The 11,678-nt window shown below is 37.6% G+C and overlaps 1 protein-coding gene across 1 annotated transcript in view; it reads left to right on the plus strand.

Moving 5' to 3' along the window:
- The window catches only part of zswim6 (zinc finger, SWIM-type containing 6), a 104,695-nt gene that overhangs the window by 79,169 nt on the left and 13,848 nt on the right, over positions 1-11,678 (plus strand). Inside the window, exon 9 of the mRNA XM_039676245.2 lies at positions 3,399-3,665. Coding sequence (XP_039532179.2) covers positions 3,399-3,665 — 267 coding nt within the window. The remainder of the gene's footprint in view (positions 1-3,398; positions 3,666-11,678) is intronic.

Below are 11,678 nucleotides of genomic sequence, written 5' to 3' on the forward strand. Positions count from 1 at the left end.
CCCGTCTCTAACTCGAGATGGGCACCAATGAGCCATGTGCATGCAAACAAACTTACAACTCACTAATGAGGAGTCCTATGGTCCAAAGGAGATTTTGAATGGGATAGGATTTTGCATGACACCGGATATGTGGACTGTGGATCTGACCTGTAGACTATGTAGGAGCCATAGTCAGACATACCCCTCCTAATTCCCCAGCTGAAGAGTCTGTTCAGTTAGTCCACGAGTCGACAAGGCTCCCCTTAAGCCAAAGCACTGGCTTTTATTTCTCCATCTCTGTGGTTTTCTTTGAACTTTGGGTTTATTAGTGAAGGAGAAAGAAAGAGATTTGGTAGTGGGATCGCAGAATAAAGGAAGGTGTGAAGCCTCGAGCTTCCCTCTTTGCGCTCATTTTTGATTAGGACATTAAATCCTCCCGGAGCCATCTGCACGGGTCCAAAGAGGCATCATTAAAACATTATGATGCTTCTCATTATAAGCCCCAAATGAGTCACCATTGGTATTAATGTGTAACCAAGAACATTCACTTTGCTGTTAAAAATAATAACGGCATGAATGATCAGAAATCCAGTTGTTTTATGTGTTTTTTAGCACATGACCATTTTGCTGTGTCTTTCAAGGTTTTAAAGAAGGGGTTTGCTCAAAGTTCCTTTTATGAAACTTGTTTTAATCTTAGCATATCTTTAGGCCTTCATGCAAATTGCATCTTATTTTAGCCCTGTGTTTGCATAGTGGAATCTCAATTATAGAAACCTGAGGGAATGACTCGTTACGTCCAATTAAAAGCTTGGAATTGGTGCTGAGGGATTGATGACACCCAGCCAATCAGATAGATATGGTCTTTAGGTTTAATTCCTCACGAGGCCTCAAATCCATTGCAGCCAATCAAAAGGATAGATTTGGTTCTGTGGGGCCGACTCCATGGCGCCAAATCAGTTCCTCACAGCCAATGAAAAGACTGGATTTGGTGCTGAGGGATTAACCTGATGAAAGGAACTCCTAGCCAATCAGCACTGGTTGAGGAGTCAATCCAGCCTTTTAATTGGCTGAGGTCAAACCCTTGGCACTAAAACCAGCCTTTTGATTAGGGCAAATCCTCAGCTCAAAACCCAGCCTGTTTAATCAAGCAACAAGGTGGATTTGGTCCTTATGGATTGACCTCTTAACCTCTTAGGAGGGGATCAGTTCCTCACACCCTTTAAGACTGGATTTGGTGCATTTCCCAGCAAATTATAAGGCTGGATTTGGGTTGAGACGGCAATCCTTGGCATCATATTCAGCCTTTTAATTGGCTGAGATGTTGACCCCTCGGCACTAAATGAAGACTTTTGATTGGTTAAGGGGCCAATCCTCTGCAGAAAAAACAGCCTTTCCAATCGACTCCATTGCAGCCAATTAAAAAGCTGGATTTGGTGCAGAATTGGTTGGAAGGATTGCGAGGCTCAGAGTTGGCGACCACATAGCTTGAGATCAGTGAAGAGTGAAGAGCAAGGCCTCAGCCTGTCTGTCTGTCTGGCCTGAGCCTCGTCATATCCAACAGCATTTCGCACCATCTCACAGATATGAATGCGATGCATGAACCATCCAATGTATTTGCGAGTCCAGGGTACAGTGCGTTACCTCAGTCACTCAGGAGCCTAATTGAGCATGCCTTGCCTTATGCCCTATCCGGCTGAGCTGCTTCATTAGACCAGGCAGAGTTCCTCTCTGGTGCCTCATTATACGACAAGACCTGTCCAAGAACCAGTGCCTGGGAGGAAGGTCTCACTACAGTGGCTAACTCTTGAGGTGTCACCACCTCCCAGTGTCTTACGTGCAGTGATGTAGTGGTGCCTGGAGAAGTGGGTATACTCTTCATTTTTGCCCCCAATATTTTTTTAATCGTCCCAGCAAAGGATGAACGCCCTGTGTTATAAACAGTGACATGTAAGACTACTAGTCTTGCATTAGTATTCAATATGCAAGACTATAGAATAGAGTGAATACAATAGAAAACATAGAATCATTAGTATTCTTGCATATCAGGGCCACACATATGGTTTTCTAAATACCCAGGTGCCAGGTCCCATAAATGATATTGTTAGGGGGGTTCGGGGGCACCCCCCCCCCCCCCCCCCCGAGAAAATTTTGATTTTCCTGATTTCGAAATGAGCATTTTAAGGTGTTTTGATGGCCAAAAAAACTTGACAACAATAGCTGTAAAAGCATGAAGTAGCCTATTTGATCATATTCTTATACATGAGAATCAGTTCCAGTTTCAGCGAATTTTCTTTTTTTTTTAATTTATTTATTTCAGGCAATGGCACAAAAGTACAAGGAAGACAAAATGTTTGTTAAGTCATACAGTGCAAAAAGAAACAAGAAACAAACAAAAAACAAACAAAAAAACAACATAAAAAAACAAACAAAACAAAAAAACAAATCGAATTCTGCCTGAAAGGGAGTGGGAAGAAGAAAACTTATTTAATCCCACCCCAGTTCACCACTTGGTGATTAATACATTAAGCTTCATTTTTATTTTGGTTACGGATTGTTTACATAGGTTGTATCATGGTGGCGTTACCATAGCCACAAGAATTTATTATAACAACATTACCAACAATTTAAGAAGAATAAACAATACCAACTATGGTAATCAACAATATACCAATAATGGTAATGGACAATATACCAACGATGGTAATGGACAATATACCAACGATGGTAAGGAAATTTTTCCTAAATTAATCAATCTGTTAATTTAATTAATGGTTCAATTGCTCACTCAAAAAGACAGTCACTTGTCGCCACCCTCTGGCTTATGCAATTGGCGCAAACACAGACAAGCGGAGTTATACAAGCAGTGAAAACTCAAACACATTCGAAAAAACGTTATACAAATATATTTATACAATAATAATGGCAATATATTTAATAGGGTGCTTGTGTTGTTAAATTGAGCTTATAATTTCCACTGCCTTTAATCAAACTGATTATTTCTGTCGGTCATTTAAAACGTCTATTGAAAAAAAGCTGTAAATTTGAGCTACTTGCATCTTATCTCGCACTGACTGTCGTTAACTGAAGTGAAGCGTCGCGTTGGGATTCGCGCTTCTATGAACAAAAATACTGCATTCTTTGATTGGTCTCACGAACATTTTGATATGTGCTGAAGCAGATCAGAGAAGGTCAGTTATCGTCGCGATGGGAGAATCATTGCAGCAACAAATTAGAGTTAATATTACAGGTACGACTCTAACTGGGTGTTTTTTTTTATTCACGAAATTGGATTAGCAACTAAATGATGCGCATCAAAGGGGATTTAGAAGTGGCCGACTGAAAAGGAAGTGGGTATACCTGCGTATACCCTGCACTACACCACTGCTCACGTGCTTTCTGTTTCTTGCCCTCTGTTTCAGCCGGCACAATGAGCTCGAGCAAGCACAGCGAGCTGCACTTGTTTCCGTCCACGCGCCGATTCCTGGAGGAGGGTGAATCATACCTGGCCCTGGCGGTGGAAACGGCCCTGATGGGACTGGGTCAGCAAAGAATCATGCCCGATGGACTCTACGCCCAAGAGAAGGTGTGCCGCAACGAGGAGCACCTGATCGCCAAACTGCAGGAAGTGGACCTGGACGATACCCTGGTCAAGATCTTCCGCAAGCAAGCTGTCTTCCTATTAGAGGGTAAGTTTTGGTGCTTTTGCAGATTTACGATGCAATCGGAGGGAACGATGAACGATGGCGATACTATTTGGTTTTTCATTAACTAAAGCGAAAAGATATCAAGAGCTTGAGGAAGCAATTTGGATGTAGTTAACAATTCTGGAATGGATGCATTTGATTTCCTCATGCGTCAACTAAATATCTAGCCGAATACTTTGTTTATGAAGCATGCCTTTAACAATTTGCTCAAGTATTGCACATGGTATAGAGAAGAGTTGTTAAAATCCTGCTCCTCGAGGCCTGCATTCCTGCAGAGTTTAGATACAACCTTCTCCAATACACCTGATTAGAAGTTCCCATATCCTAAAGACCTTAAAGTTGGAATACCTAAGATTTTTGCATTAAAATATCCCAAAATCACAAGGCCAGTGTTATATATTTAGTTAAGATGATAACTTACAATATAATGTTTCAAACAATGTTTAAATCGCGAGAAAATTTAGATTTTAACCAAGGAAACGGGGCGTGTGAGCAGGGAGTCACCAGTCATTCGCGTCATACCTCGGTTTCTGCTCGTACTGCGTGTAGTCCTGGACAAATGCGGTAGTTGTAGTTGTGCGTTAGCGTCTATCAAGCAACAAAGGTCAGCTTGCTTCGCGCATTTGTTATGGAACGGAGCACAAATAGTCTTTTCATTTATTCTGGGAATGTGAACTGTTGGCTGTAAAGGGGGTCGCAACCCGGACGAGAAGCGCCGCGCCACGTTTAGGACAACTCCACAGTCTCGAACACGCGCACTTTCTCATCAGTGTATGGCCAGCAATATTGTTATGTTTAATGACATGAAATGAAGATAATGTCTGTTCTATGTTATGATTGTACTGTACAATTAAATACAATCGTTGCTGAGTCTCCATTCTGAAAACTTTACCTCAGATCATCATCCGTTAACTGAATGAATTGAGAATCTCAACTGAAAAATCTAATAACATCAGCAATTGTCATTCAAGCAGCTGATTTCTGTAAATGAATGCAAAACTAAATGCATATTGCAGCATAGGGCGAAGTCAGGATCCATTAGCAACGATTTGAGACAAAAATAAGTCACTTCGTCCAGTGACTCGTACAGTAACATCTGTGATAACTAGTTTACTTTTAAACCTGACTTTTCTTGCGGTTATTTCACTTTAATGAAAAACAAGCATGTCATTAAACGCAACATTTATAGAAATCGAACTTTACCTCATCCATGACAACTAATTTTCGATTCCCGTCTGACTGATTTATCCACGGTGGAGTTGAAAACAACAGTTCCCATCATTCCGCGTTCCTCCACGGCGTCATCAAGCAAAGCCGTTGTTCTTGTTGTTTTGAATGTAGCGCCCTCTAGCGGCATAAAATCTTAGGTATTACACCTTTAATTTGCTGGTTTAGTTGTTTAACTAGTATGTGAGCTAAACCCAAGAACGGGACACTCCAAAAGTTTATAGTCCAATAAGCGTAAAAATAAACACACAGAAATCAGCATGATGCGAAGTGAACAGATCTAGGGATCACAACATCATGGACATTTCCTCTATAAAACTCACCAGTTGTTTCTAGGGCAGTGCTAGGGTGTTCTGGGTGGTTGTTCACACTACATGATTTTAAAACGCCGGGCTGAACTGTGCGGTTCACACTGCAGTGAAATCAGGAGTGTTGAAGTTGTTGAGCTGTTCACACCACACGACACAACGTGGTTGATCCGCAACAGGAGGAAACGCACTACACCAGTTGACAACAACTCCGTCACCCAACCATTCTATCTCGTCTACAAACCGCGTTTTGTCACGAAAAATCACGCGATAAAACGAACCGGAAATGGCGCGAAACAGCACGCGCGCCAATACCCAGCGAAGAAGACGAAGAACAAAAGACGCGAATATGGATGTCATATGGATGAAACTAGTGCTGCAAGGTGTTTGCGCGATGATTTGCTCTGAGAAAAAACGCAAAAAAGAAAAAATAAGATTTACCCGGTGACCTCAACCCATGCCTTGCTCTGATTGGCTGTAGCACATGACATCACTGAGGTTAAGTTGTGCGACAGCTCTAGCATGCTAGATATTTTTCTGGGCTCGGCGACGCGTCTGAGTATCTTTGAGTTGTTGGCTCTTCCATACTAACAGATTGGCAAACGTTCATCACCCGCTAATCCCCCGCGATTTGCACGCGATAACACCGAGCTCAACGATTTGCAAATTGGGCTTAAAATCATGTAGTGTGAACTATTATTTAGTTGCAAAGGTATTGTGTGGTTGCTTGGGCCTTGCTAGGTGGTGGGTTATTTTTCAAGGCCCTTGAACCTCTAAGGCCATGTTTACACGAGAACTCTCGCGGGTGAAAACGTAAAAATATTTTATCGGATGTGCCTTTCGTTTACACGGCGACGGCGTTTTTGGGGCTTAAAAACGCAAAAAAGTGAAACCACCCTCCAGAGTGGAAATCTTAAAAACGCTCCACCGCCGCGCTCCCGTGTAAACGGTAAAAACGCAAAAGTCTGCTTGACAGTGAAGGTTGTACGCAGGCGCGTGGACTTGGTGTTGTTGTAGTATGCACTCCTAGCCGCCTGAAGTGCATACTACATTGAATTTCACACACTTTTGCGTCACCATTTGCACGCGGATTTCCCACTCGTCTAAACGCAGAATAAAAAGCGATGACGCAACGCCGCTTTTTCGTTTTCTCTTCAGAATCGTTTCCGTGTAAACATAGCCTAAGAACACCTTAGAAACTGACTCTTTATCGCCTACAACAGCTTAGCAATGCCCTAGAAACCATTCAGAAATTTGGAAATTTGCGAACTTTCTTGTTTACTTCAGAAACCTAGTTGTTTTCCCAGTTTAACAAAGTTACAGACTGCATTAGGTTACGTTTCCCTCAGAGCGGTGTTCAGTATGTGTAAAAGTGCTCGCGCTGTTTGTTTCACTCGCGGCTGGTGATGGGAGTAAAACGAAACGGTCTTCTGCCTCTGAACGCCACTGGGTTGTTTTGAAAGAATGAAGAGAAGTGATAAACTGGCCCCGCAGTGTGGATTCCTCCACCCAGCCAATGCCAAGAGCGTGACGGGGGAATAATAAACAGGAAGGCATGCATTCGATTGGCTACAGGGTTTGGGGGAGTTCTGGACAAATCCAACAAAACAACAAGAGCGTTCTCAGCATGCTGGACGTCCCCTTCCGGCACACGCCGTAATAGAGTTAGCATGCTCAGCTGTTCTGTGTGTGTGTTTTTAGTTAGTGACTTTAGCAAGACGTGACTGCAGCTCTGTTCCAAGCCTAGCGAGCTGTCTATCTCTGCATAGATGGTTCAATTGAACAGTTCGCTCGTATTGCTATGAATGGGAGAATGTGCATTATGGTGGAATAAGTCTAAAAGAGCCAATCGGCCAATGGTAATCTCATAGCGTAAGACCTTTAGAATCTCCCATAGGAAAAAGTCAATGTTCTGAGATGCGCTCAATGGCTTTACCAACCTGAAATATTAAGAAGATTTAATCAGAATTTGGTGGTGATCTATCAAATATGTTTTAAATGTGAAATAGCTATTGTTTTACATTTCAGTAGGGATGCACAACATATCGGCCTCTATATCAGTATCAGTATGTTCATTTTTAATTTTATCGTTATCGGCCCAATAAGAAAATTTGGCCGATATCTTAAAGCCGATAAATAATGTATTATTTCCTTCAGCTGAGACTATTCAGATGCACATTGTTCAACATAATGGTTTTGAATTGCTTGAAATATGATTGGAATCACTACAAAACAGGAAAATTCAGTGAAGGGCCGCACAAGTTTGTCATATCTACTTAAAATAGATATGATAGGTATAGGAATGGGCAACGATTAATCGCGATTAATCGCATCCAAAATAAAAGTTTGTGTTTACATAATATATGTGTGTGTATTGTGTATAATTAATTTGTATATAAAAAATACCCACACATGCATGTATATATTTAAGAAATATGTGCATGTATATATTATATATATTTATTCACAATTAATATTATATATAAATATTTGATATATGAATAACAAATAATTTTTCTTAAATATATTCATGCATGTGTTAATATTTATATATACAAATTAATTATACACACTACACACACATATATTATAATATGAAGAGTTCAGATGCAAAAGCCTCTAAATGCCATTTGAAATTTTCTTCTTTAATGATGATTTTTATCAAACTTGTATATTTAACTTCAGTAATTTCACTTAAATTACAATTAATAGGTAATTCTCATTGCCATTTAAGTGAAATCACTGAACTTAAATATACGAGTGTGATAAAAATGATCATTCTAGAAGAAAATTTCAAATGGCACTTAGAGGCTTTTGCATCTAACTCTTCATATGTAAACACAAACTTTTATTTTGGATGCGATTAATCGCGATTAATCGTTGCCCATCCCTAAGCTACATAAAATTGTGTGCCTGGGATATGGTGAGACTTTTGTAATCAGGCATTCAAAAATTAAAGAACAATTTAGATTTATCAGCCGATATATCGGTTATCGGTTTTCAAATATGAACTGAAGAATTATCAGTTACCGATATCGGCCAAAATGTTCATATCGGTGCATCCCTACATTTTGGTTTGTATAGATAGGAGCTGAATCTTGCATCCCTTGAAAGACATTGCAATGTTGCTAAGCTAACAACTTGATGCTCCAATTTTACCCGATATGTGTGTCCCATTTTTTAAATATGTACTTAGGAATGAAATATATAGTCATCTTAAATGTTTTGTCTCAAGGCATTCTGGGATTGCATTTGCTCTGCAGTATAATTTCAGTGCTGTTTATAATTTAGCCAAAATAAGAGATCTGAAAAGGGATGCAGAGAATCTCAGTATAAAAATGAATTCTTCATGGCTAATAAGTTGAGATAAATGCTGATTGTGTACTTAAATATTTAGTTTTACTAATAAATATATATTATTTATATATTTATTAAATAAATATAAATATATATGATTAAATGTATATTTAATAATTAATATATGAAGAGTTCAGATGCAAAAGCCTCTAAATGCCATTTGAAATTTTCTTCTTTAATGATGATTTTTATCAATCTTGTATATTTAAGTTCAGTAATTTCACTTCAATATCAATTAATAGGTAATTTTTATTGCCATTTAAGTGAAATCACTGAACTTAAATATACAAGTTTGATAAAAATCATCATTAAAGAAGAAAATTTCAAATGGCATTTAGAGGCTTTTGCATCTGAACTCTTCATATATTAGACCAAATATTTATTATATATTATTAATATATATTAGACCAAATATTTGTGTGTTTTTATGCTTTGCACCATGCTAAGTCTCTGTTTGTGAGTCTCTGCCTGCTTGATAGCATCACATATGAGGTTTAATGTGGGTTAAGATGCTGCCTAGTGCCTAGGTAGGCCACACCAGTGGATGTTTGGTCTGTTTGTGTGTCTAGTGCCGTGTGTATTTGTGAAGAGGCTTGTGGTCGCTGCGCACAAATAATCTAATGACAGGGAAAGCTAAGCTCTCACATATGGCTTTATATTGTAGGCACGTGTGAAAAAAGGCCTGCGCTCTTGAAAGTGGATGTGTGGTTTTCGTCTGGTTTGGGGATGAGGGGGGGAGGGTCAGTAAAACGATCTGTAAGCAGATTACCCATGATGCAGCACAAGCCCATCTCGGCCTGCTTTTTGTGCGTTTCGCCTGGAAATGGATAACGTGCATCTCTTTTCAGAGAGGACGTTATCAGTGTGTGTTCTTGACCTACGACCGAACTGTGATCGTAGAGACGGCGATATGCATGGTGATATATTTGAAGTGATTTTGATGTGTCATGCAGAAGGGTATCTTGGGTGTGTGTGAGCTGAAACGGGAACCTCCTTAGGCGTTTCTTTCTCACACTTACACCCTGTTTGTACCAAGAAATCTGTGCATTTCTAACCACATCTCACAGCTTCTGCGTACGTTAAATACAGCTTTATTGAAGTCATGAATCGCACTTTCACCTTAGTGTTGTTAACATAGGTGCTGATTTTACATCTAAAGACATTGATTAGGACTAATTAATGAAAGTAAATAACTGGTTAAACAAGATGAATAACACTTACTAAAAAGGATGAAATATTTTATTTGTTTACTTGTCATGTGTTACAATGGTCACATGTCATGTGACCATTTACTAACATCAGAGAACCATGAAAATGACAATGTTAAATTGACATTAACCCTGTAAAGCCTGACATGTGAAATAATAATCAGATTTATTTATATATATATATATATATATATATATGTGTATATATGTGTGTGTGTGTGTGTGTGTGTGTGTGTGTATATATATATATATATATATATATATATATATATACTGTATGTATATGTGTGTGTATTGTGTGTATTTATATATATATACACATGTGTATATATATATATATATATATATATATATATATATATATTATGGCTGTGCAAAAATTAATTGGGATTAATCGCATCCAAAATAAAAGTTTGTGTTTACATAATATATTTGTGTGTGCTGTATATAATTATTTTGTATATATAAATACCTATGTATATATTTAAGAATTATTTGCGCTTAAATTCTGTATATATATGTGTATATATATAAATACATAATCTATATTATATAAATATAAATATTTTATATATGAATAACACATTTTCTTAAATATAAACATGCATGTGTGTGTATTTATATATACAAAATAATTATATACAGCACACAAAAATATATTATGTAAACACAGACTTTTATTTTGGATGCGATTAATTGCAATTAATTTTTGCACAGCCCTAATATATATATATATATATATATATATATATATATATATATATATAAAACGGAAGAGCTTATTTAACATTTAACCAAAATCTTTTTGAGTACAAATGCATCAGGCTTTTATTGCTCATTTAGTATGATATACTGAGAATAAGGAGAAAAATTATTCAGAGACTCAAACTGAGCAAAAATATGCAATTTACTGCAGATGATGATATTTACATGAACAAAAAGTGATGAGATTCGGATGCTTGTAATGTAAATCAACAGTACAGCAGATCCTTGCATATCAATAAATGCCAATATGTCTTAAAATTATATTTAAATACTTACTTTTATGATCAAAGCTATGTAGTTGTAATATATAATGCAATACAATAATGATTGAGAAATAAACCTTCCCGATGATCATATTTGAGACTCATCATATGGATAATCAAGGAAACCGAAGTTGCTTCTGTGTTTATCTTGAATAATTACTAACAATATTAAATAGGGATGGGCAGCGATTAATCGCATCCAAAATAAAAGTTTGTGTTTACATAATATATGTTTGTATAAATAATTTGTATATATAAATACACACACACGCATGTATATATTTAAGAAGTATGTGCATGTATATATTTATTCACAATTAATATTATATACAAATATAAATATTTGATATAGTAATAACACATTTTTCTTAAATATATACATATATTAATTATACACACATATATTATGTAAACACAAACTTTTATTTTGGATGCGATTAATCGTTGCCCATCCCTAATATCGAAGTTATTCTTACATTAACTTTATAAAAACCAAGATTTTACAGCAAAAAGACACAAGCATAAGGGGAAGTTTTTAAAATAATACTGAAAGGCGTTTTACTTGTTGAAAAGGTGTAAATGATCGATCAGATGACAGGAGGAGTGTATTAGATTGTGTGTGACGGGTTTATCAGCAAAGTTTTGATCATGTTGATTATTGTAAAGCCTTCGAGATGTGTGTATCAACTAGGGTTGGGTATCGAGAATCGAGTATCGATTGGAACCGAGACTAACTTTTCGTTTTTCCCGGAATCGTTCAAAAGTTAAAATTTCGATTCCTAGTTTCGATATTCACAGTCCGCCGAGCGGAAGAAGAAACCGCTGAACAACACCAACGAAGAAGCGTCTACCGGAAGTGTTGGCATA

This window comes from Pimephales promelas, chromosome 23 (genome assembly GCF_988280905.1).
Source record: "Pimephales promelas chromosome 23, fPimPro1.hap1.1, whole genome shotgun sequence".
In the NCBI taxonomy this organism is placed as follows: domain Eukaryota; kingdom Metazoa; phylum Chordata; class Actinopteri; order Cypriniformes; family Leuciscidae; genus Pimephales; species Pimephales promelas.